The sequence below is a fragment of the Taudactylus pleione genome, unplaced genomic scaffold (assembly GCF_031769625.1).
Source record: "Taudactylus pleione unplaced genomic scaffold, aTauple2 ptg000624l, whole genome shotgun sequence".
NCBI classification, from domain to species: domain Eukaryota; kingdom Metazoa; phylum Chordata; class Amphibia; order Anura; family Myobatrachidae; genus Taudactylus; species Taudactylus pleione.
This window is the reverse complement of record NW_028285026.1, coordinates 95,286-122,055: the sequence shown is the minus strand read 5'-3', so window position 1 is coordinate 122,055 and position 26,770 is coordinate 95,286. Positions and strand designations below refer to the sequence as shown.

General features: G+C 46.2%; 1 protein-coding gene across 2 annotated transcripts in view; it reads right to left on the bottom strand.

Moving 5' to 3' along the window:
- Positions 1-389: 389 nt before the first annotated feature.
- XPC (XPC complex subunit, DNA damage recognition and repair factor) overlaps positions 390-26,770 on the bottom strand; it is a 32,690-nt gene continuing 6,309 nt past the window's right edge. Inside the window, exons 2-16 of one of the 2 annotated variants that reach the window (XM_088454640.1) lie at positions 22,970-23,171; positions 21,957-22,069; positions 21,306-21,426; positions 20,432-20,516; positions 18,885-19,042; positions 17,594-17,714; positions 16,959-17,048; positions 14,492-15,379; positions 13,650-13,810; positions 7,373-7,454; positions 3,971-4,102; positions 2,817-2,986; positions 2,470-2,563; positions 2,186-2,275; positions 390-779 (exon numbers count right to left, since the gene is read on the bottom strand). In XM_088454640.1, coding sequence (XP_088310766.1) covers positions 570-779; positions 2,186-2,275; positions 2,470-2,563; positions 2,817-2,986; positions 3,971-4,102; positions 7,373-7,454; positions 13,650-13,810; positions 14,492-15,379; positions 16,959-17,048; positions 17,594-17,714; positions 18,885-19,042; positions 20,432-20,516; positions 21,306-21,426; positions 21,957-22,069; positions 22,970-23,171 — 2,717 coding nt within the window. In that variant the 3' untranslated portion in view covers positions 390-569. Of the gene's footprint in view, positions 780-2,185; positions 2,276-2,469; positions 2,564-2,795; positions 2,987-3,970; positions 4,103-7,372; positions 7,455-13,649; positions 13,811-14,491; positions 15,380-16,958; positions 17,049-17,593; positions 17,715-18,884; positions 19,043-20,431; positions 20,517-21,305; positions 21,427-21,956; positions 22,070-22,969; positions 23,172-26,770 lie in introns of those variants that run through there. The other variant, XM_088454641.1, reaches the window with a different exon arrangement.

Sequence of the window (26,770 nt, the reverse complement as noted above, 5' to 3'; positions counted from 1 at the left end):
GCAAGTTTAATAAGTGTGAGAACTTACTGCTAAACCACACTTTCTAACCTCTCCCCCTATTACATTTGGCCCCAAATGATTAAAAGAAAGTAGTAGTATCAATTTATAAATACGGTATAGGATCATAGTAAACGCTATTTTAGCTGCCATTTATGCAGCCGACTTGCGGTCTCCTGCAGTAACATTACAGCGGTAGCTCTCAGCAGCCATGGACGGCGAAAGAACTTTGCTACTGATCATTTCAGTACCTTGATATAGGAAATGACGCACGTTCTGCATTATTAACGAGAAGTCATCCTGTGCTATAATACAACATGGACTATCCCCAATCCTGTACCAATCCCCATTTCTACAGTAATTATGCCAATAAAAGCAACTTATTCCCAGAGCACTTTGTATAGAAAATTTTATTATTCGGTACTGAGAAAAACCATTTGTATAAAACGTATTTATTTTTTATTTATCAACAAAAGTATTTTCTATCCCTTCTTCGTGTTATTGGAAGATCTGCAGCCGGTGGCTGATGGAAGAGATGGCCGGGACCTGTAATCTCTGTGACCAGGAACACGTCACAACTTTTCAAATGGAAATAAATTCTTCTCCTCTCCCTTCTTCTCCCTCCTGGTCTTCTGCTTGGCTTTCCTGCCCTGCTGTTCCTCGGTCTGGCGGTTTTGTGGCCAGGACGCAGCGGTGTCCTGAGCTGGGGTCTCTGTGGCTGGGTTGTCCTCATCGGATGATAATCCCCCTTCTCCCAGTGCTGAGCTCAGCTGCTCCGTACCCTGTTCCAAAATAATATCAGACAAGCAGAATAATGGTGGAAGAGAGTCACAATCGCTGTCACTTAACATGTAAAAGGCAGCAGTAGGTGACTGGGTAGCCTGCCATAAGGTGGTGCTTACTGTATCTGCCATGAGAGACCCTGGCACACCCAGCTTCATTTAGTACCAACCAGACAGATATTTGTACCTTTGGGGACTACACCGGCCAAATCTGCTTTGCCGTGCCGCAAACCCAACGAGCAGCTCCGAGTAGCGATATGATGGAAGAGCGAGCTGTGCCCCTCCCCCGAGCTTTGTCCTGCTGTGTAGGATGTATCTACAGACACCTTGTCCAATGTCATTCATACTAAGCAACCATGAAACTGCGATGACAATTGACTGACTGACAGGACAGAAAGTATACAGAATCTGGACTCTTAACATAGGTGGGTAATTCTAATTTGCTTTTAATTAGGGACATAAATAAAGGGTTTAAAATGTATTTAGACACAAGGAAGTATCAATGATTCCACCAGTTTAAAATGCAGGTTCACTGTTAGACTAAGGAATGGTTAGCCCACCCCATTGGTAGATGGGCATCACCATAAGGTAATTGCAGCATGAGCACTGGTCAAAATAATCCACCTATCACTATTTTCGGGCAATTGCAGTGCTCACAGCAGTCGTAGTGCTCAGATAATGTTACTGAATGCCCTTCGCTGTTATGTTCCATTCATCACTAGTCTGGATGTTTGATGCCAGCTAGTCCCAGCTCACCTCTTTGCTGTTATGTTCCATTCATCACTAGTCTGGGTGTTTGAGGCCACCTAGTCCCAGCTCACCCTTTTGCTGTTATGTTATATTCATCACTAGTCTGGGTGTTTGAGGCCACCTAGTCCCAGCTCACCCCTTTGCTGTTATGTTCCATTCATCACTAGTCTGGGTGTTTGAGGCCACCTAGTCCCAGCTCACCCCTTTGCTGTTATGTTCCATTCATCACTAGTCTGGGTGTTTGAGGCCACCTAGTCCCAGCTCACCCCTTTGCTGTTATGTTCCATTCATCACTAGTCTGGGTGTTTGATGCCAGCTAGTCCCAGCTCACCCCTTTGCTGTTATGTTCCATTCATCACTAGTCTGGGTGTTTGATGCCAGCTAGTCCCAGCTCACCTCTTTGCTGTTATGTTATATTCATCACTAGTCTGGGTGTTTGATGCAGCTAGTCCCCAGCTCACCCCTTTGCTGTTATGTTATATTCATCACTAGTCTGGGTGTTTGATGCCAGCTAGTCCCAGCTCACCTCTTTGCTGTTATGTTATATTCATCACTAGTCTGGGTGTTTGATGCCACCTAGTCCCAGCTCACCTCTTTGCTGTTATGTTATATTCATCACTAGTCTGGGTGTTTGATGCAGCTAGTCCCCAGCTCACCTCTTTGCTGTATCGCGCTTTTAACCTCTCTCTGATCAGAAGTCCCTTTATCAGCAGTTTCCAGTTCCCCAGTGCTCGTTTCTCCCGCTTCTACGAGACACAGGAAGACCTCGATTAGGGACATTTTACAATAAATTGCTGAAAATAAACACTGGTGCTGTAACCCACGGCGACAGACGTTAACTATGATTAGTCATATTGGTTGTTATGGATTCCAGCACCTGACTGGTCTTTGCACCACGTCCGTACCCAACCTACGGTAAAAGCTCTGAGCTGCGACTCACCTCTTTCTGCTTGCGCTCTATCTCGATCTGTTCATTTTCCCAGGCAGCCAGCAAAACCTCTTTATACTCCTCACAGACTATATAACCATCAGTCCTGGGAGATAACAAGGGTCACATAACATAAAGGTGAGATGAATATATAGCAAAATAAATAAAGCCTAGGATCTCGAGGTTATGCAGCAGGGTGTAAAGCAGCTTGGGTGTAGGTAGTGGGCAGTGTTGTAGTAGCACAGTGGTTAGCATTGTAAAGTGATCCATATAGCTCTCCTACTGTATATGGGGTAGGGTCAATGTGTACAGTGGGTGCATTAGGCAGAAACCCCAACCTTTATGTCGGAAGGTCTTACACAGGATGCGAGAAACCGCCGTGAAAGTCAAAGCCGGTGATGGCGCTGACGCAGTCAATGTCCAGCTTCCTGGCCACGCGGTGCAGGTTGGGCACTTGTAAGTGGGCACAGCCGATGGGCAGCATGGTGGGTCTGAATAGATACACATTCCCAAACTCATTGCGTGGAACCTGGGAATAAAACAGAATAATTACCGATATGTCCCGTTATCACAGAAAATATCCATTAGTAAGTGAAACGGTCTTGGCTCTGGATTTCCGGATTGCACGGATTTTTTTAAATAATGATAAACTGGAAAAAAAAATAAAAAAATGTAAACTCTCCATATTGGGAATATAATTATGTATAAGTGATAAATTGGGGAAGCGCAGACACAGAAAGTAGGTGTTGTGTTCCATAATGAGACTATAGGATTGTTTAATAATAACATCCCAGACAATAATGGAACATTGTGCAGAGATAGGACAGATCTTCCAGGTCAGGTTGCTCGGGAGACTTCCCCTACATTGTACTGACCTAGGCTGAGAGTGCAGTAAATAATTCTGGGCCTGATTCAGAGCCGGACGCTCTGACCAGAGTGCTCGCTCTGAATCAGGGCCCTCCTACCTCATTTTGGAGAGGCCTCATGGACGCTCGCATAGCTGTGGGTTACCACCCACAGCTATAGTGAGCATCCATGATGATGGTCGCGATGGTCAAGACTATCTCGACCATCGGGCTTGCGACGAGACCCTGCGGTAGGGTCTCGCTGCCGCAAGCCCAGGAGTGATTTTGGCTTTATCAGATCCAAAATCACTTCCACTGACATCACTACTGATGTCAGTGGGGCCGGACCCAGACGGTAGGCGTTCCGATGGGAACGCCTCCGTCTGGCAGCCACGCCCCCGGCACGCCCACCAAAGGGGGCGTGCTGTCAGTCACCATCGACAGCACACCCCCTTTGGTGCGAGACCCGGAGCGACACCTTGGCTGTCGTTATGCGGGTCTCGCGTATGCGCACGACAGAGCTCCCTCCGTCGTGCGCATGTGCATTAGGGCACCATCGACTGCTCGCGAGCGGGTCTGAATTAGGCCCTCTGTGTGATAACAGGAGAACCGCACATCCTTCACATATGGACGTGATATAACAGAGACCATACACCTTCATGTCTCACCTTCCCATCCACAGCTATGGGCGGCTGGTACTCCTCAGTCTGCCACTGGCCAAACAGGGCAAGGTCATTGCAGTCCTTCTCTGGATCTGCCAGACGGGCTTTCCTGGCACGGTTAGACTGGCCTTTCACCATCTGTGCACCAAAGAAATCAAAGGAAAGATAAAACTAATCTCCATTGTGCGCCATGAAACTTTTTTTTTTTTAATGTTTCTTCTAAGCGGTTTTGGAAGATAATTTACCCGTTGAACTCATTTGTTCTGCTAGTCAGGCTGGAGTGACTTAATATGTATAAGATATATATAGCGTTCCCGCTAGGCTGTTTTAGCGGGGCGCGGCGACCTGCCCTCCTTCGGGAGGGTAAAAAGCACCCTGCCCTCCAGAAGGAGGGCAAAAAGTGCCCTGCCCTCACAGCCTGCGGGTGCAGTCTTCACCCGCGGGTCACAGTATCCCGCGGGTGGGGAAATATGCGGTGACCCGGTCACAGCCGGAGAATAGACGCCGGGCGGATGCGCCCGGCATCTATTCTCTCTGTCGGCAGCGCTTGGGAGCTGCCCTGCATGTCCTTCAGTGCCGCGCACGCCCTCAAGAGTGACGAGAAGGGGACGCGTCTTATAGACAAGCCCCCTTTTCAATGTCCACGTCCTTTTCGGGCGCGCACACGGAAGTGCCCTCTCTAGCTCCGGCACCCTGCCTGCCGCCGGAGCTAGAGTGAACACTAATATAAATATATATATAATGTGTTAAATAGCACTGTATTTTAATATTACATGTAACAATACTTTGTGGCTTGGACGATCTTAGAATTATACCCCTCTTATTTCAGTAGTTTCACAGATTACAATGGAGTATCGGCTCTACAAAAATAAAGGTGCCCTGAACGCTGCAGCGGGGAATGCTGGATCCCGGGGCGGCAGTGTAGGAGTTAATCAAGCCTAGAGCGGAGCAGGAAAAATTATTTATACATACTGCCTATATTTATAATTGAAATAAAATAGAGTTTAATGTACCATCTTAGACCTGGTAGTTTAAGGAGATCTGGAGCGCCCTATAGGATGCTAGTTACTCCAGTCCCCATACCAGGAAACAGGAGCACTGGTGTCCTCGGGGGTCCCTCATCCCTTGTAGTTTAGTGGTGTGCTGTAGGAACAAACCCCAAAAATGACCCAGCCAGCAGCTGCACTAAGTGAGCTGTGGAAGGTCTTTCCCTGCTGCCCCGTGAGTGAGAGTGAACTCTGGGAGGTGCTGTACAGGAGGAGCTGGCCTACCATCTGGTACCCATTTTCAGCCAGAGCACCTGGGAGCAGTGGCGTAACTAGGGCAGGGCGAGCGGGGTACGTGCCCTGGGCGCAGTGGGACTCATGAGCTCTGCCTTCCGGCTCTTGCAGTGGGTAATGGGAGAGACGTCATGACGTCTCTCCCATAATGCAGAGCGCGCCACCCCGGGAGGGCTGACTGCGGATGGCGGCGGGAGTGGGAGCCGGAGCAGGAGCGTGGATGCAGGTAAGTTTTATTTTTATTTTTTTTGCTGTGTATTTTGGGGGGGGGGGGGTCAGGGGCACTAATCGGGGGGACTACTACTATGGGCACTAATCGGGGGGGGGGGACTACTACTGGGGGCACTAATCGGGGGGGGGGGGACTACTACTGGGGGCAGTAATCGGGGAGGGACTACTACTGGGGGCAGTAATCGGGGGGGACTACTACTGGGGGCAGTAATCGGGGGGGACTACTTCTGGGGGCAGTAATCGGGGGGACTACTACTGGAGGCACCTCTGGGGGGACCTCTACTGGGGGCACTAATCGGCGGGACTACTACTGGGGGCACGCCATCAAGGACCACTACTGGGGTGACTACTACTGGGGGCACTATAATAAGGGCACTGCATGGGGGGGGGGGGGGACTACTACTGGGGCACTATATAAGGGGCTTACTACTGGAGGCACAAGGGACACTGCACTGGGGGCACTAAATAGGGAGGACCACTACAAGGGGCACTGGATAGTGGGGACCACTACTGGGGGGCTGCATATAGGGGATTACTACTGGGGGCAGTGTATGGGGGCACAAGTGGGGGCCTGCATAAGAGGGACCACTACTGGGGGCACTGTATAAGGGGAACTAATGGGGAGCTGCAAAAGGGGGACCACTACTGGGGGTACTGTACAAGGGGCACTACTGGGGGCCTGCATAAGAGCCACCACTACTGGGGACATTGGATACTGGAGGTACTGTACAAGGGGCACTACTGGGGGCCTGCATAAGAGCCACCACTACTGGGGACATTGGATACTGGGGGTACTGTTCAAGGGGCACTACTGTGGGCCTGCATAATAGGGACCACGGGCGGACTGTATAAGGAGCACTACAGGGGTTAAGGTGCATATGGAAAGGAATGTTAAGAGTGACGAGAAAGGGGTATATGTGTCCTGGGGCGGGGCTCCATTTTAAAATTTGCTCTAAGGCTCCAAACACCCTAGTTACGCCACTGCCTGGGAATGGCGAAGGGTTGGGCTTTCTCCTCAGGCTGCCTTGTGCATGGAGGGGAGAACACTCACCTCAGCCCACTGGTTACAATATAATCTCCTCTCCAGCAGGATGCATGTGCACAGTGCATGATAGATACAGATGACACAATATAATTTCAGCACTGGGACCTTTGACTCAGTACCTGAAATAAAGGGCTTCCCCTCTGCAATAGTCATGGATTGGTTAAAGGGGCAGGGGCTGGTTTACGCTCTTTGTATTGTGTACCAAACTGAATAAATTGAGCTCAGCTAGCCCCTTGACCACCATGAGGATTGCATATCATCTGGACTTCTAAGGGCATTTGAAAAACAGGGATATTCCTAGTAACCTGAACTAGAAATAAACAGTCTTTTTAAAAGGCATTTTATTAGAGCGAATAAACATCTCCTTGCTTCAAGACGCCTGCATCTGCTTGTATCCTGTGACAGGTAAGCATTTTTCATTTATCTGTTTTTCCGGGAAGCCTGGCAATTGTGCCCAGTGTCTCCGAGCTCAAGCCCTCTACCAAGTGCAGCGCAGCACTGGTCCAGTGTGAGTGGCCAGTGGGGAACTAGCTGAGCAACCAGGTGTTGCAGCAGCGCGACCACACATACACAGAAGTAAGGGGTTCCAGGTGCTGCTGCAGAAGCCTGGTGGTGACAACAAGTTACCTGCTCAGGACGCAGTAGGAGGAGTCAGTAACAGGCAGTTACTGATGGTGATAGGCAATCCATATACACCAGGAGAACGAGGTACGCCCACTCATATTGTGTACAAGGAGTAGGGCCATTTCCGTCACATTAATTAATGTCAATGTTGGGATTTATGGTCAGGAGACCAGCTGGGCACCCAGGACAGCGCATAGGGATAAAATGTGAAATAAGATTGCTCATTACCTTATATGGCATCTCCCCAAGCCGCACCACACGCGCCTCTTTCAGCCATGTGTCCCTGGAGTGGAGGCTGTGGACACAAGACCTGCAGAGAAGAGCAGAAATGAACCACAACCCACCGACAGATGAAAGCGCTGCTCACTATAATCATGTCTGAGCTGCCGAACACGTTGTAGTATCCACTCCGGACAACAGCATGCCCACTACAGCAAGCAATAAGACCCTCATCTTAACAGGAAAAAGGAGACTGACACTGGGTGAGGGCCAGATTGTGCCACCAGTAGGGACAGGGTTCTTGGCCCCCGGAATTGCTCATTATATCTATGTATGCAGTTGGTCAAAGACTCTTTATGTGAAATTAGGATTGTGGTTCAATATACGATCAGTGACTAATGGCACAATTAAACATTATAAAGAAAATTGTTAATAAAAAATTAGAGTTATGGTAGACTTACCTAGATAACTCCTTTTCCTTGAGGTCCATAGGGTCCACATGGATACCATGGGGAGATTATGGTTGGAAGACCAGGCACCAAACAGTTAGAGCTTCTGCTCCCAGGATGCCCCGGGTCCTCCTCCATATATACCCCGCCCCTAGCCATAGGACTTCAGTTTAGTTAACAAGCCTGAAGTCAGGAGAAGGAAGAACAATCGTACACCAGAAACACTCTTACATAAGATGAGGGAATCTGTGACCGAAAGAATATAACCCAATGAAGCCAGGTGCATCAGGGTGGGTGCCCTGCGGCCCCTATGGATCTCGAAGAAAAGGAGTTATCTAAGTAAGTCTACCATAACTCTAATTTTCTTCTTCGGGGTCCATAGGGGTCCACAGGGATACCATGGGGATGTCCTAAAGCAGTTCCCCTAGGGTGGGGGACACCTCCTGAGCAGAAAGGAGAACTTGTCGCCCAAAGGAAGCATCCTGAGAGGCAAAAGTATCAAAGTCATAAAAACCTAAGAAAGGTGTGGATAGAAGACCACGTGGCTGCCTTGCACAATTGCTCAGCAGAGGCACCACGAGTAATGCCCACGATTACCCTACAGACTGAGTAGAATGTGCCGTCACCACGTTTGGGACAGGGAGATCATCCTGTGTGTACATCTGAGAGATAGTCATGCTTAGCCATCTCACCAGAGTCTGCTTATTAGCTGGCCATCCTCGTTTGTGAAAACCATAGAATACAAAAAGAGCATCTGATTTTCTAACAGAGTTTGTGCGCTCCAGATAGATACGGAGAGCACGAACTACATCCAGGGAGGCTTCACCTACAGAAAGGTCTGGAGCCCGAAAAGCTGGAACAACAATTTCTTCATTCACATGAAAACGGGACACTACCTTAGGAAGGTAACCCTCCTTTGTACGAAGAACAGCTTTATTCTGGTGAAAAATCAAAAATGGAGAGCGACAAGAAAGTGCTGCCAAATCAGAGACTCTGCGAGCAGAAGAAATAGCAAGAAGAAAAAAAGTGTCTTTGCTGTCAACCACTTCAAATCCACAGAGTCCAAAGGTTCAAATGGGGGAGCTTCTAGTCCCTTAAGAATTAAAGACAAATCCCACGGTGCTACCGGTGGAATAATAGGAGGCTGAACTCTCAAAACTGCTTGGAAAATAATTCTAACATCTGGTAATGAAGCAATCTTCTTCTGGAACCAGACTGACAGTGCAGAAACCTGCACTCTCAAAGTGGCCAGGCATAGACCTTTGTCTAATCCTGCCTGAAGAAAAGCCAGTACCCTGGAAATACTGAATATCTTAGAATCATACTTCCTAAGGGAACACCATTGACCAAAAGAATACCAAACTCTGTAATAGATGCGGGCAGAGGCAGGCTTCCGTGCCCTAATCATCGTTTGAATTACAGAACTGGAAAAACCTTTCGCTCTTAGGATGGAAGATTCAAGAGCCACGCCGTCAAAGCCAGGCGAGGTAAGTCCGGATGTCGGCAGGGGCCCTGCATCAGTAGATCCTGCCATAGAGGAAGAAGATATGGATGTGTCTACGGACAGATTCTGTATGTCGGTGAACCAATGATGTCTGGGCCAAGCTGAAGCCACCAGTATTACCGGTCCTGCTTGAATCTTCTGAGAACTCTTGGGAGTAGAGAAATCGAAGGAAAGAGATATGGCAGCTTGAAGTCCCATCTTACTGCCAGTGTGTCCACGAAGGCTGCTGATGGGTGTCTGGACCTGGACCCATACCTGGGGACCTTGTGGTTGTGGTGTGACACCATGAGATCTATCTCTGGTAAATCACATTTGTTTACCAGGAGCTGAAACGCTCCCAGATGGAGAGACACATCTCCAGCGTGTATGTCCTGGCGAATTAGGAAGTCTGCTTCCTGATTGAGTACTCCTTGTATGAATATTGGCGAGATGGCCACAAGATGACGTTCTGCCCAAATCAGAACCTTTGTCACTTCATTCATGGCTGCGTAACTTCTTGTGCCTCCCTGATGATTGAGGTAGGTCACTGTAGTCGCATTGTCGGACTGACTCTGGACCGGCCTGCCCTGGAACAGGTTCTGTGCCATGACAAGAGCTCTGTATACTGCTCGCAGCTCCAGAATGTTTATTTGCAGATGACTTTCTTGATTTGTCCTTCCCTGAAAGGTGTGATGACCTGTCACTGCCCCAATCTTTAGATTATTTCTCAAACACCACAGGATGGAGTGACGAACCTCTGGAATGAAAAGGATCCTCTGAGACCTTATAAGACGATGCTGTCCATTCCACCTGGAGAGAATCAATCTTTGTAGAGGCCTGAAATGGAACTGAGCATACATCACCATGTCGAAGGTGGATACCATTGATCACCTGAATTGATAACAGAATGGATACCCTTCGCTTGCGTAGCAGCTTGCTTATTTGCAATGATAGATCCGCAATCTTGTTCTCTGGCAGAAACACCCTTTGTGAGAATCCAGAAACGCTCCCAGATGTACCATCTGCTGTGTTGGAGAAAGCGACGATTTCTTCCAATTAATTATCCAGCCGTGCCTTTGTAGGCAGGCTATGGTCATTTGAAGATGATTTTGTAAAATAACCGGAGTCTGCGCCAATCTCAGAAGGTCATCCAGATATGGCAGAATTCTGACTCCCTGACGCATGAGATAGGCCGTCATGACTGCCATTATTTTGGTAAATACCCGGGGAGCAGTAGATAGACCAAAGGGTAGAGCCTGAAATTGGTAATGTTGCTGAAGGACAGCAAACAGTAAGAATTGTTGGTAGGATGGTATAATAGGAACATGCAGATATGCATCCTGAATGTCCAGGGAAACAATGTAATCCCCTGGCTCCATTGCCAAAATAATTGACCGGAGAGATTAAATACGAAACTTGGGTACATGGATAAACCTGTTGAGGGTTTTTAGATTTAGTAGAGGGCGATAAGCTCCATTAGGTCTCCGAACCAGAAAGATTGGAATAATAACACCTTCCCTGTTGAGACACAGGAACTGGAACTATTACCCCCGCCTGCAGCAGGGAGTGAACGGCTCCCTGAATAGCTAAGGCCTTGTCTGCATCTGATGGAGGCTCTGTGCAAAAGTACTTCTGGTGTGAATGTCTCCTGAAAGTGAGGGCATACCCCTGAGCGACCACTTCTCAGACCCAGGCATCTGTAGTTTGATGCCAATAATCCACAAACTGAAGAAGTCGGCCTCCCACCCTGGAATCCCCCAGGAGGAGGCCTGTTCCATCAGGCCGAGGGCTTGCTGTCCAGCTTAGAAGCTGGATGTTTTGTCGGGCCAGACCTCTTAGTTTGTCGCTTTGACTTGCGGAAACTAGTTGGCCTAGAGGAAGACCGTTCCTTTGCTCGTCCCTGAGGACGGAATTACTGAAAAGAAACCTGCTTAGATTTAGTATTTGATGTAGATGGCAGACCTGCAGATTTTGAAGCCGCCAGAGTAGTGATTATATTATCCAAGTTTGCTCCAAAAAGTAACTTTCCATAGAAAGCTAAGACTTCCAGCACCCTCTTTGATCCTGTATCAGCTTTCCAAGATCTTAACCAAAGGGCTCTACGTGCCACTATTGATGCTGCTGATGCCCTAGAAGCTAAAATTCCAGCATCTACTGCAGCTCATCCCAGATAGGAAGCCGCTTCCCGTATGTGGGAGATATTTATCATCTGTACTCTGGTAGCATTTGGTAGCAAATCCTCCAATGCCTCTATCCATTCTTCAACAGCTTTGGCTGCCCAGGCCCCAGCCATAGCTGGACGAATAACAGCTCCAGATAATGAGAATATTGCTTTAAAACAGGCTTCAATCTTTTCATCTGTGAAATCCTTCAGCGAAGACGCTGATGGAATAGGCAATGTAGCATTCCTGATTAAATGTGTTACATGAGCATCCACAGTAGGCGGTACCACCCTCATAGTACATACAGAAGCAGGAAAAGGATACAATGATGTTATTCTTTTATTCACATAAAATCGTTTATCGGGGTTACCCCATGCCTCCTCGATAAGTTCTGTAAGCTGATCAGATACAGGGAACTCCGTTTTGACCACCTTCCGGTGGTGATTAAACATTGGAGCCTTCTTACTATGAGCTGGTTCATCATGCTGAATATCTTGTACTGATTTAACCGCCATCACCAAAGGAGGAACATCCACCGTGGGCGGATGGTCCTTCTCCCCCGAGCTAGACCCGGGAGAGGAACCCTGTGCATCATCTGATTCTCCTGAAGGGTATCTGAATCCATATGTTGGGCAGACTGATAAAAAGATAACTTGCGCTTAGGTCACTACCGGTTTGTTATCAACATTAGATGGTGCCATACTCTGACTAGAATGGCTATAAACATCCTTCCAGGAAGGATGCATAGGAGGTGCAAACATAGCATGCTGTGTACACCCCATCCAAGGAGGCATCATGGGAGCAGCCATACGATCCACAACCTGCTTCATTACCTGGGACAAAGAGGAAACCCAAGAAGGCTCCTGTCCAGGGACAGGTAAACTGGACTGGTGAGGTGGCTCTTTATAACAGACAACACACAAACCATCCTTTATAAAGTCCTGAGAGGATACACAAGCCATACATAATTTACATGAAACCAGCACAGGGTGCTCCCCCTCCTGTTTCCCTTTATCTTTTGACATGTTCAAAATAAAGGCAATAATTGCAATGTTATGTGACAGCCTTCACACAATCTTAATGAATGTGATAGTTACAAATGACAGATTTAGAAGTAACAGACAGTGTCCATCAGCAGCTAGTAAACAGTCACATACAATGCATATGTAATATAATTACAATCGGCTCTAAATCAACTACACAAGCACAAAGGGATGGTAGGATATAGAGCACTACATACCTTAACCAAGGGAGAGATATACAGGGAGACTGACCCAGACCCCCCAGAGACCAATGGCTGCAGGGCGCACTGAGCGTGGATCGTGAGCGTCTCTTTACACGTGAAGGGTAGGTGGAGCAACCCAGATGCGCGAAACCCTTCGTAGGGACTGCGTCTGGGTCGGAGCTGCCGGGGGAGCGCCTACCTCCCCACAGCTGCGTTAACCAGCCGGGTATGCTGGCCTCGTGGCAGCAGATAACGTCTGCTGCCAATCCCCGGCGTCAGACGATAAGGCCCCGGGTGATGTAGCGAGGACGCGGACAATCCCGGGGCCTGACAGCAGCGGCTTCTGGTGCGTCTCTGACACCAAAAGCAAGGATTGGCGAGCGCGATTCCTAGTAAGCGAGGAATCGCCTTACCTGACATCTCTGAGCATCTGATGCAGCACGGGTCGCAGCATTGCTGCTAGTTAAGCTCAACCGCAACCTGCCGAAATCACCAGTACTATTACTGATTTTGCGGCCCGGCAGTATGTGGAGCACCAGTACGTGCGTCTTAATTCAGACGCTTAGTACTGCCAAGTCAGAAAAACATAAAAATAAAATAAAAGCTTAGGCCTGCCTGAGCAGTCCCGTTACAAAGGTGCGTCTTGATCCTGCCGCACCAAACGAACAACTGAATTCCTATGGCTGGGGACAGGGTGTATATATATGGAGGAGGACCCGGGCATCCTGGGAGCAGAAGCTTTAACTGTTTGGTGTCTAGTCATCCAACCATAATGTCCCCATGGTATCCCTGTGGATCCCTATGGACCCCGAAGAAGAAATTAACTTTTCAAACTAAAAATTTTAATGGTTTAATACTTGCAATAAATTAACATATAAAAATAATAAAAAAATTAAAACAGAATGAAACGAGTACGGTTCAAAATAGATACAGAGGACAATATAATGTCGGCATTGGCACTCACTACCTGGAATAAACGGCTTCCCCTCTGCAGTAGCCCAGGGTCGCTGCAGATTCTGGGTAAATGGCCTCATATTTCAGCAGGTGCCTCTTTAGAGCATAAAGTGGATGATTCTTGTACTCGGTGATTGATGTGGGCAGAGGCTGGTCCAGTAATTTAGCTTCAAACTACAGACAGGAGAGATCAGGAATTATTTTCAATACTTAATGGTGATCGTGTAGAGTAAAAAAAAAACAAGATTAACATTATTCTCAACATTTACGTTGAATAAAAAGTGCGATTTATACAATGCACATGCCCATCAGAAGCTGGTGCTACACAACAAGCGCCTGATAGAAGGCATGAGAGATCACGGCGCCCCATACAGCACTCTGGTGAAGTCCCAAACTCGTGTAACCAACATCCCAGTACATATGCCAAATATATCACTTCTGAGCAAGTCTCCAAATCTGCAGATGGATCGGTTATTCAAATATCTGGAGGTCAGAGGGTGTGTAATGAATCTGGCATTGAACAAAAGCCACCGTCATCCAATTAGGTGCCATATTCACCGCTATCAATGTATACATTGAACATTAAACACTTTGGACCATTACATTTCTTCAGCTCTGAAGAGTCTCTGACCTGGTGAGGTCCGGCAGATGCGGTAATGTAACCATGGGGGCTACAAGACTCAGAATATGGGAAAAAAGGTCTTTAAGGTTATCTGGCAGGTGACCATAAAAGCTTGGCCATGATTATATAGCCAGAAAAATTATTTTACAAATACCCACATCCTGCCCACCCAGTCACCTGCCGACTGCCACTACCAGGAGAAAAGGCAAGAAGAGGACCCATGTGACACCTACCTCTATATCTTCCTTATCCTCCTGCTTAGGGTCCCTGCTCCTGTAAGGCCTCAGTGTCTCCAGCCACCACTCTTCATCAATGCGGCGTTTGCGCGTCCCGGTCATCCACCCCGGATCATATCTCTGCGTCACATCCTTAACAGCACCAGAGTTGTCGACCCCCACCACATAAGTTACCGGTTTGGTGGCAGCCTTATAGCACAACGGAGGCTGATTAACCGTCCCACGCACACAGTCCACGCATACCCACTTCTCACCCTTCTCCAAATAGACTTCCACCCACTGATCGCTACCTGTGGGTGGCGCCATTATCCCCTCTTCCTCGTCATCCGTGGAGATGATCTTGCCTCTCTTCTTAGGTTGGCCCTTGTCATTTTTGGGGGTGCTCTTTGATTTCGGCTGTCCTGGGGCTACCGAGCTTTTGGTCGTGCCCTCCCCAGACTTTCTCCTGTTGCCCTTTAATAGGGCCGATGCTTTTTTCACTTTTCTTTCAAATGACTCGTCCCAGTCTAAGGAATCGCTGTCCTCGCTGTCTGAGCAGGTGAATTCGGAATCACTGCTGCCGCAGGAGCTCTCACTCTCCTCCTTATACGTAACCTTTGAGGCCGCCTTTCTCCGCAGCTGGTTCTTTGGACGAGGCCTCCTCTTAGTGTCCACATCACTCTCTACCTTGACACTCTTACTGGTTTCTTTCCCGGACACGGCTTTCTCTGCTAGTTTCCCACCGTCATCTTCTCCACTTTCCCCAGGAACGGCCTCCTCTTTCTTCACGACTTTCCCCACCTTCTGTTTTGGGTCTATTCTAGATTTGCCTTTGGGGGATTTCTGGGCTTTTCTGGATTTATTTGTGGTTTTGGAGGATGTCTTCTCTCTAGGACTGTGTTTCACCTGGAAGTGGGCAAATAGATATAATGCATGAGCTAATCCCTTGTATATAAAGCCTAATGGTGCGTACACACTACACGATATGCTCCCTGAGTGATATCGTCTAGTGTGTCCCCGGCAGGCTGTGCTCAATGTCGTTCATGACATTGAGCACAGCCGCTGAACGATATCATTAACGATATCGTTCAGCGCCGGGCTCTCTCCCCCATTCCCCAACATGCAGCAACCTGATGACGTCGTCAGGTTGGGCTGCATGTTAACCTGATGAACGATAATGACGAACGACCCGCGGGAACGCGCGTCGTCGTTATCGTTCATCATTTTGGTGTAAAAAATGGACGATAAAGTGGACGACTGAACGATATCGTTATCGTTCAGTCGTCCACTTTAATCGCCCAGTGTGTACGCACCTTAAGAGAACTGTACAAGAGGAAACAGATATTGGGCATCTTACCTGTAACATCTGTACGGAACATGAAGATCTATCTAATGACATTCCTGCAGTTGGTAAAAGAATCGTGGTACTTGAGACGTGACTGATATAGGGCTACGGTGCAGAAAGTTGCTGACGATTATATATATTATAGTCTAGTGCAGTGGTTCTCAATCTACGTTTTCCAGGTCACCCAGCAGGAGCACAGGTGTAGTCATTACTCACTGACACATTGTAAAAGACCCACAGGTAGAGCTAATTATTTCACTTGTAATTCTGTGAGGTGACCTGGAAAACATGAACTTATTGAGGTCCTGAATAGAGTTTGAGAGCATATGGTCTAGTGCAGAGTTTCCCAAACTCCACCCTTACAGTCCAGGTTTCAATGATATACATGTGATTAGCACAGGTGACTTAATTACTACCTCAGTCAATTTGATTGGATTAGGCTGCGGGGGGAGGGCTAGGGGTACTCAACTGTAGGCATCAGGATCCTGTCTGTTGGGTTGCCGCTGTCTGTATTTTAAACGTCGGCATCCAGACCTCCAGGATCCCATACCCAACCCAATTTAACCATCTCGACTCAAGCATGGATATCCTTAAAACCTGGACTGTAAAAGGTGGCGTTTGGGAAACTCTGTTCTAGTGTAAGGAAAATGTGGATGCTTGAAAGGGAACAAAACGATAAGTTTTAAAAGTATTTTATGGCAAACACTATTGATGCTACGTATTTTATTGATGTGATATTCACAGGACAATTTCTTAAATAAACCACTGTATTTGCAGGCTTGTGATAGAATTGGTTATTCTTAATGTTTGGTGTTTACGGCAGTGGTGTCAAACTCGGGCCCTTCAGCTGCAGTGGAACTACATTTCCCAGCATGCACTGCCAGAGTTTTGCTATTAGGGCATGCTAAAACTGTGGCAGGGCACCAGCCTGCAAATACTGTGGTCTATTTTGCCGCATACATATCACTAAAATCATTAAGATTCATCTTTGTCCAGTGCACTCATCAATGTTTGTCTAGTATTGGGTACCAGGGTGGCACCTCCTGGTATTCTCCTGCTCTGGAGCGGATGTCAAATTAAATCACTTGTGCAGAGGACTCTCCCACAGCTTGTGAGCACTGAAAGTGACCCTGATCTTACCTTGGCGGGTGGCTCCTTTAAGGGGATGGGCTGCAGGGAAAGAACCAAACGACTCAGGAGCTGTAACGCTCGCAGGAGGATGAGGAAGATCTGCAGAGACAGCGCACAGCAGGGAGGGGAACATTGTGAATGAGGCACACTGTAGGTTACGCAGCTCTCAGGGATGACTACATACAGAGGAATACAGATGGTGTCAGTGGATAGGTTGGCTGATTCATAGCCACTCGCAATACCGTGGTTCACATACTTAATACAGCAATACCGCTGTTTACGTGCATAAGGTCACTGACCCGCGAATGCCAATAAACGCTGCGGCGTGCACTTCTACGTCCAGTTCTGAATCAGGCCCAAAGAAAGATCGAGAATCTTGTCTCCCTAATTCCACTGATCACAGGATAAACATCGGTCTGACCCAAGAGCAAACCAATGTGCGATTATATTTTATTACTGTTGGGTTTTTCAGCTGGGATTTACTTTGTTGTTTTATTATTCGAGTAAAATATTGTAAACTACATGAAATCACATTCTCTATTATACACACATAAGGGGCTGTAGGCTACAAAATCATTTACTGCTACCTCCTGTCTGTCAGAGACTTCCCCCGAGTACTGTGCATGTTCTATAAACTATCTTACATGGATCATCTCCTCTTCATCTTTCACGCCGTAAGCCCCAAATCTCCGCTCTAGGGTGGCTGAGAAGGGCTCATGCTCATCCAGAGACATTTCTTGGTTCAAAGTGAATGTGGTGTTGAACCTGGAAAGATAGAGATGTTCTAGATGGGACAAACATCCTCATGGATTAGTAGGAAAACACGCGGCGCAGTGCCTCTGATCATTCCCGGGTCGGCAATTAAATATCTGTATGGTTTTAGGGAACACATACGAATTACCGCCGGACTTGTTCAATCCCGACAGCGGCTGGCCGATATGGCTGAATATCCCGATCGACCCCAGGTAAGTATCAACTAACCTAACCCTCCTTAGGGGTGCCTAACCCTAACCTTCCCCCCAGTGCCTAAACTTAAGCCCCCTTCCCCGACGATTAATCCCAAGCCCCCGGGGGGGTGCCTAACCCTAAGTCCCCCCCGGGGGTGCCTAACCCTAACCCTCCCTCCCCCTAGCCTAACCCTAACCTCCCAGGGGTATGCCTAACCCTAAGTCCCCCCCGGGAGCCCTAAACCTAACTCTCCCCCCCCCTGCGGCTGACGGCAGCGGCGCCCGGCATCACTTTGATCGGGATGCCGGGCGACGGTCTCTCGGCATCGGTAAAATGACAGGCGTCTACAATTAGACGCCTGTCATTTAACCCTCGCCGCGATAAAGCAGTCGGGAAGCCGGCTGTCGGGCTTACGTCCGCCGGCTTCCCGATTGCATACCGTTTTTAGATCCCCACGCCAGACAGGACCTTAGCATTAAAGTCATCTTTTTTTCAATAGGGCAATGTCAGACGCAAACGTGTCTTAGGGCTGGGTGCGCCAGACCACCGCGTCCTAACAACAGCCCTGCACAGCGGTCAGTCCCCTCTGGTGACAGCTCTCACTATAATGGAGTCTGTGCCGCAGCATAGATATCAGAAAATATTAATCCCGGCCTATTGTCACAGCGCTTCTATCGTTGCGTTCTATTAGGGAAATTGCTGATCAAAACAGCGAACGGAAACAATAGTAGGGATTAATCACAATACAGTAGGGATGCACCCGATCTATCATTCAGCTGCATATCCAAGGTCCAAATCATATTTACGTCACTATTTTGTTCAAGATACTGTGGCTCATATGCTATCCTTATAGTGTGATGCTGAAACTTCAGAATTAGGAATTATTCCAATCACATCTGCCTGGCGCTACTATCTCATTTATACAGCTTCCGTCACTGTATATTACACTGCACAAAGTGATAAACAAAAGGGCAGAGAACAACATACCACTTCACTAGGTTTGTCATGTATATCAAGTCCACTCGGGCGGCTGGAATATTGGTAAACTTGACGGGAACCACAGACAGCGCCACCGCCTGGAGATTGGGCAAGTTGCATATGTCATTGTGGAAGAAGCCATTGGCCAGGAGGCACAGCAGGTGAACCTGGAGGGTGACAGATGTATCACAGCACAGGTGAATGCGGGACACAAAGTAACGATGTCCAGTTATCTATAAAGAGCGTCTATGGGTTAACAAGAATGCCAGGGAAGTTATTTCTTTTATTCACCCATCATGGTTCTGCTAGTTGATGGGTTGGGAAGAAATACTCAATCATTCACTCCTGCAACACTGATGGATGCAGACAGCGGTTCCCCACGGCACTCCTGAATTAGGCAAAAGGACCACAAGAAGGTCTCCATATGCCTGATCCCAACAACTCCAGCATGTTCTGATGAAGCAAGCGGTATGAGCCGCAAAACGCGTCAAATGCTTAGGGTAATGGAATGCCATATATGAATTATTTTTAAATAATAAATTTACTTTTTATCGCCTAATATACGGTTGGAAAATATTTAATCACAAAGAAAGATAGACGTTCCCAATTTCCAGGTCATCTGCTCCCAAGAGAAATGTATTCATATATTCTTTTGAGGAGATATTGGATTCCCCTGGTATCTTGGAGGTCACAAACTACGCTGGATACCTCTTATTGAGGGGTGGCGCGGATCCCACCCTTCAACGTCATTATCATTTATATTATTCTAGTGTTTAAAGGGTGTAAAGCTGGGTACACACTGGGCCTGACTCAGACGATGAACGTACATCTCCGATTGTTTGCGGTCTACGTAGGACCCGTTTCGCGCATGTGCAGAACAAGTCCTGCGATCTCGCTCGCAGACCCCCTCCAAACCGCAGTATGATTGACGTGCTGCGACGTTTGGGGGGCAGAGCAGGGGCATGCCTGGTCGCCGATCCCGGAAACGGGGGCGTGACGACTTGTGTGCGGCTGTGCAAATCCGTCCATCTCTGAATCAGACCCACTGTGCGGTCCATTGAACGATCAATTGTTTCCGAAGCGGGTCGGAACGATAGATCGTGCGGATGGCGTAGTGTGTACGGACTACCTGCGCGCTCCCATGCGATATTTTCCAGACTGCCGGACTGCACGCCCAACATCACATGCAGCGCCGTTGTCGGTAATGAAGGACGGAACGAGGGACCTTTCCGTCGTTCATTACATCGCTCATTGTGTACCCGCGGTCGGGCTGACATAACATCTGGGCATATATCAGCAAGTGTGTGCCCAGCTTGAGAATAATGCTGCTGTAAATATCCCAGATTGCATGTAACCATGGGAGGTAGTGAAGGCTACATTCCCTGATTTTCCTATACTGCTACATAAACATATTATTACTAAACATAAACATATTCCACATCCTCGGAGGCGCTGCATATATTACTTGTGTGTAGGTTTTGCTATTTGTCTGTCTTTTCTCTCATCATCGTGTGTATAACAAACCCGATTCTCGCCCTCGCTATATAATTCCTCACCTTATGTGTATCCTCCCGCAGATCCTTGCTGAAACGATTCATTATTCTGCGCAGATACGCCGCAAACTCCGCTTTCCTTTTCTCTCTGTAAAGCATTAAAACCGAGCAGTCAGACATTCTCCCGTCCATTCTTGTCGTCTGTGCCGTCTTATTCCCACCTTCGCTTTTGAAGCCTCTCCAGATTATTACCAGCAAGATTTGATATTATAGAAGTAATATTACAGGCACAACAAAGAGAAGGAATTACATGCACTCTTATATCAGTGAACATAGGGCCTGATTAGGAGCCGCTCGCTAGATGCGATCGCTCGCACGATGTGTATGCAAATTGCGTAGGCAAAGCTACCGCACAGCAATGCATTAGCACGCCCAGTATTTCTTAGAGAGCGATCACATAGTGTATGCAGACAACCACCAGCCTGTTACCAGACGCCCACTTGTGCACGTCATGTCCAGGAAGTGTATGCAACCATCGGTACATCGGATGCTATCGCAGCGCTTGACCATACCCTGCCGCAAGCACTGCGAGCACTTCAGTGTAAAAACAAGCCAGGTGACGTGTACTATGATGCTGTCTTATAATTATGCACACGTCTAACACGCCGTTGAGATGCTCAGGCACGCCTGCGTTTGCACCTCCACTCCCCCGTTTTTAATGGCCAGCCCCTGTTACCACCTACAAATGGCTTCTCCTGTCATTCACTCTGCTGGGCTGTCTATGCGCAGCGAGCGAATGCATTGTGAACTTTCGCTAAGGTATGCACATGCGCACAATGTATACACACTGCATACCATCGGCAGCAGCGAGAGTATACATCTTAGCCAGCGGGTCTGAATCAGGCCCATGGTGAGTTATTGTAAAGCGATACATTACTTCCTCATTCGTTTCCTTGCCGCCTCCGCTGTCTCGATTTCTATCTCTACCGGTTTTGTGGGTAAACCCGCATCATTGGATGTCGTGGCTTGTAACGCCTCCAATGCCGCCACGTTGAGCTCTAAATGAAAATAATAGTGACAGATTTTCAGACACTCAGGAGAGTCTGTGTCACAGAGGCAGAGAAGGATAGAAAAGCACAGGTTAAGTCTTTATAATAAAAGGGGTCCAGGATGGACACAAAGTGACTCGTCTTATACATGCTGAAGGCTGAAATAAGGGGGGGTTTAAGAGTAAAGTGCAAATCTTGCAACCAAGCAAACCTTACACATAAGCACGGGGTGCAAGTGAGCAGTTTTTAGTAAAAGTGGCAAACACATTGGTATGTTCTGCTTTGACACTGAATATTACTCCCCCCTCCCAAGAAAAATATTTTTCTAGGTCTATATTTTGCACCCAGCTCTAAATTCCTGGGCATCAAAGATATAACACACACATGACAAGTAACTCTTTCACAGCTAGAGGGCGCTGCAACGCAAAGTATAAAATGAGTTTAGTGAATATAAAAAAAAAAGTTATCACAGGACGGAGAGTTCACGTAATACATCCCGGAACAGAGAAAGAGCATAATTTCTACACAGCCATCAATACCTTCCACATCCTCCCACTCATCGTCACTGTCCTCCGCGTCCGCTGAGCTGCTGCTGCCGTCTTTGATAGTTGCATCTGGAGCGATTGCTTTGGACTCCAAACTTAGCAAGTCTCTAGACAAAACACATACAGTATATAGGACACCTAAATAAACACATAAGGTATACAGGACACCTAAATAAACACATACAGTATTCAGGACACCTAAATAAACACATACAGTATTCAGGACACCTAAATAAACACATACAGTATTCAGGACACCTAAATAAACACATACAGTATTCAGGACACCTAAATAAAACACATACAGTATTCAGGACCCCTAAATAAAACACATACAGTATTCAGGACCCCTAAATAAAACACATACAGTATAAAAGACACCTAAACAAAACACATACAGTATAAAAGACACCTAAATAAACACATACAGTATAAAGGACACCTAAATAAACACATGCAGTATACAGGACACCTAAATAAACACATGCAGTATACAGGACACCTAAATAAACACATGCAGTATACAGGACACCTAAATAAACACATGCAGTATACAGGACACCTAAATAAGAACGGTCCAATCAGCCTTCAGAGACATGAACACAAAAATGGGGCTCATTCATCTCTAAAGAGTGCAGATTCCATATGCCGGGACTTAGTAACTGAGAGGCTGTGGGTTACTGCAAACACGCATTATGTTAGTAAATCCAATTTTATACGGTTAATAATTATTTAAACTGTGCAAACGTTATATTTTATTAACAAAGGTAGCCAGGGTGTAGGCCATTCTATATCAGAACATAAAGCTGTAACAGACTAATAATAGAACGGTATAATGGTGACTATAGTCTGCTCAATATGACAAATGGGGCAGCTTTAGCTATAACAGCGTTACCCATAAAACATGCCCACATTGGATATGACAGTCCCTCATTTCATACAGGCATATATGACATTACGCTGCCAGCGCTGAGACTTCTAGCGCCAGTCCGGTGAGCGTTACTCACTCAATCTCCCGCTCTGCGTCTTCAGATTTTACTCGTTTACCGGCTGCTTTTTTGCTTTTGGGAGGAGTTTTCTTCGCGCTGTCTCTGGCAGGTGCCGTATCTGCGCCTCTAACAGCCTTTTTTGTGGTTCGGGCACCTGGGGCTGCGTCCTTGCTCTTCTTATTCGGGGACTTCCCGTACTCAGATGCATCCCCCTTGCCATCTGGGGTTTTATTAAACCACCAGAGAATACAGGAAAAAAAAGCAAACAAAACTAGTTAACTGATAAAATAAAACAGCTTTATATACACAGAGAACGGTTACTAAAAGAACCCAATGCAATAAAAGCAATAAAAGAACCCAATGCAATAAAAGCAATAAAAGAACCCAATGCAATAAAAGCAACAAAAGAACCCAATGCAATAAAAGCAACAAAAGAACCCAATGCAATAAAAGCAACAAAAGAACCCAATGCAATAAAAGCAATAAAAGAACCCAATGCAATAAAAGCAACAAAAGAACCCAATGCAATAAAAGCAACAAAAGAACCCAATGCAATAAAAGCAACAAAAGAACCCAATGCAATAAAAGCAACAAAAGAACCCAATGCAATAAAAGCAACAAAAGAACCCAATGCAATAAAAGCAACAAAAGAACCCAATGCAATAAAAGCAATAAAAGAGCCCAATGCAATAAAAGCAATAAAAGAGCCCAATGCAATAAAAGCAATAAAAGAACCCAATGCAATAAAAGCAACAAAAGAACCCAATGCAATAAAAGCAACAAAAGAGCCCAATGCAATAAAAGCAACAAAAGAACCCAATGCAATAAAAGCAACAAAAGAACCCAATGCAATAAAAGCAATAAAAGAACCCAATGCAATAAAAGCAATAAAAGAACCCAATGCAATAAAAGCAACAAAAGAACCCAATGCAATAAAAGCAACAAAAGAACCCAATGCAATAAAAGCAACAAAAGAACCCAATGCAATAAAAGCAACAAAAGAGCCCAATGCAATAAAAGCAACAAAAGAACCCAATGCAATAAAAGCAACAAAAGAACCCAATGCAATAAAAGCAATAAAAGAACCCAATGCAATAAAAGCAACAAAAGAACCCAATGCAATAAAAGCAATAAAAGAACCCAATGCAATAAAAGCAATAAAAGAACCCAATGCAATAAAAGCAACAAAAGAACCCAATGCAATAAAAGCAACAAAAGAACCCAATGCAATAAAAGCAACAAAAGAACCCAATGCAATAAAAGCAACAAAAGAACCCAATGCAATAAAAGCAACAAAAGAACCCAATGCAATAAAAGCAATAAAAGAACCCAATGCAATAAAAGCAATAAAAGAACCCAATGCAATAAAAGCAACAAAAGAACCCAATGCAATAAAAGCAACAAAAGAACCCAATGCAATAAAAGCAATAAAAGAACCCAATGCAATAAAAGCAATAAAAGAACCCAATGCAATAAAAGCAATAAAAGAGCCCAATGCAATAAAAGCAACAAAAGAACCCAATGCAATAAAAGCAACAAAAGAACCCAATGCAATAAAAGCAATAAAAGAACCCAATGCAATAAAAGCAACAAAAGAACCCAATGCAATAAAAGCAATAAAAGAACCCAATGCAATAAAAGCAATAAAAGAACCCAATGCAATAAAAGCAACAAAAGAACCCAATGCAATAAAAGCAATAAAAGAACCCAATGCAATAAAAGCAACAAAAGAACCCAATGCAATAAAAGCAATAAAAGAACCCAATGCAATAAAAGCAACAAAAGAACCCAATGCAATAAAAGCAACAAAAGAACCCAATGCAATAAAAGCAACAAAAGAACCCAATGCAATAAAACATTTCAAAGCATAAAGTACAGTGATGTGTGAAAGTTTGATACTGGGATAATTCTCTATTCCTTCTTCCACCCGTCTAGGCTTAGTACATACAGGACACTGCTGTCTATGGTAGACTGACTCATTCACATAATCACATTCACTTCAACAGGTAACAGCGGCAGGTGAGCGACCACAATTAGCATGATAAAGCGAGGCCGAGGATACCGATATAGAAAATAATGATTACATTAATGGCGCCATATACAGAAAACTGTATGTCTATACTGTAAGTTACGCATATTAGTATGGTGACTTCTACATACAGCATTTATAGCAGGGAGAGAACTATAATACAAAGGTAATCCTAATGAACACAGAAGTGATAACATCAGAACTCCCCAATTCTAAAGGGAAGAAGTCAGATGTAACCAGTCATACAAATGGTTTACAGCAGGTTATACATACATAAGCATCATAGCTGCATTATAATTAGACTAACAGATCTAAACGATGATTAAAAAAAACAAAAACCCTACAGCTACCAATCACATTAAGCTTGAAGGCGGTGACAGCATGTTAGTTTGTTCCCACAGTGCTCGGCGCAATGGGCAGGCCAGGAGTGACCCCACAGGCCTGGTGCTGCAGGACATGATATTGGCTCTAAGGGGGTTAGATGGGGAAGCTGAGAGGGGGTAGGTAAGAGATGTAGGGGGTTCTCATACAGGTATTATTTACAGAGACTGTATAATGTACTGTAAACTAGACCAGTGGTTCCCAAACTGGGTGCAGCGGAGCACACTTGCAGGGGTGCCACAGATTGGAGGTCCAGTACCAAATCAAATTAATTAAGGTCAACGTAATAGGCAAAATCAGTGCTGCTGGCTGTCAGTCATTGGGCGGAATTCAATTGATTCCTGCCCCCATCGCGCCCGATGGAGCTATTCAATTCTTGCTCCTGTCTGGCACGATGAGCTGCCAGCGCTACATTTCAGCTCGCAGCCCCTGGGGGATGAGAGCTGAAATGTGCGAAAAGTGACATGTTTGGGCGCTCAAACATCACTTTTCGCGATCACGCCCAGCACTTTGGTCAGGTTTAGCTGCTTTACGCGGCTAAACCCAACCACTTTGGGCGCGATCAGCATGAAAATCTGGAACAATTGCATAGCGGCCCGCGATCTCCTATCACTGTAGACGGGAGATGCGTGCCGCGAAAACAATTGAATTCCGCCCATTGAATATGTAAGAAACAGAAGTGGAACCCTGTCCACCACCACATAACTTACCCTAAGGATGATATATAAGCACAATTATTTCATTTTTTTTCCTGCATTTCTTAATAATACCCCTTTCACACCGACCTGGGTCTAGACTATGGGCCGTACTCAATTAGACACGAAAAGGCGATAAGTTTCACCTACTGTTCTTTTCGCCTGTTTGCGTCTTATCTCCAAATTCAATTCCAGGACCAATTCACCTAAACTCAATGCACTGAAACAGGGAAAAGTTTCTCCACTGAATGGCTGGGGAAAAACATCAATGCAAAATCTATATTTTGGGGTACAAATGTGGGGAAATTGTTCAGAACCCTTTGGACACCCCTCCCCCCAAAAAAGGACAAATCAGCACCGAAAAAAAAAGAACTTAGCACACGCCCCCCCAAAAACGGGGGTGAGAATGCAAAAAGTGGGGGGACAAGGATAAAAAGTAGATAGGTTCTTGGGGGGCTGTATGGGTGGACAGGTGTTTTTAGAATTGCAGGTGGATTTTTCAAATTTTTTGTGCACTTTAGAGACACAAAAATATGCTAACACCCCAAATGTGACGGGACTATATTCAACAATAAATACTGTTTCCATCGTTCTTCTCCACTGTTACAAATATGCTTCTAGAAAGCTATTAACACAACTTAAGGACCCAAAGTACATTTATTAGGGCTAATAGTGCACATCTGTAATGATTACCAGAGCGTCTTATTTTGGGGT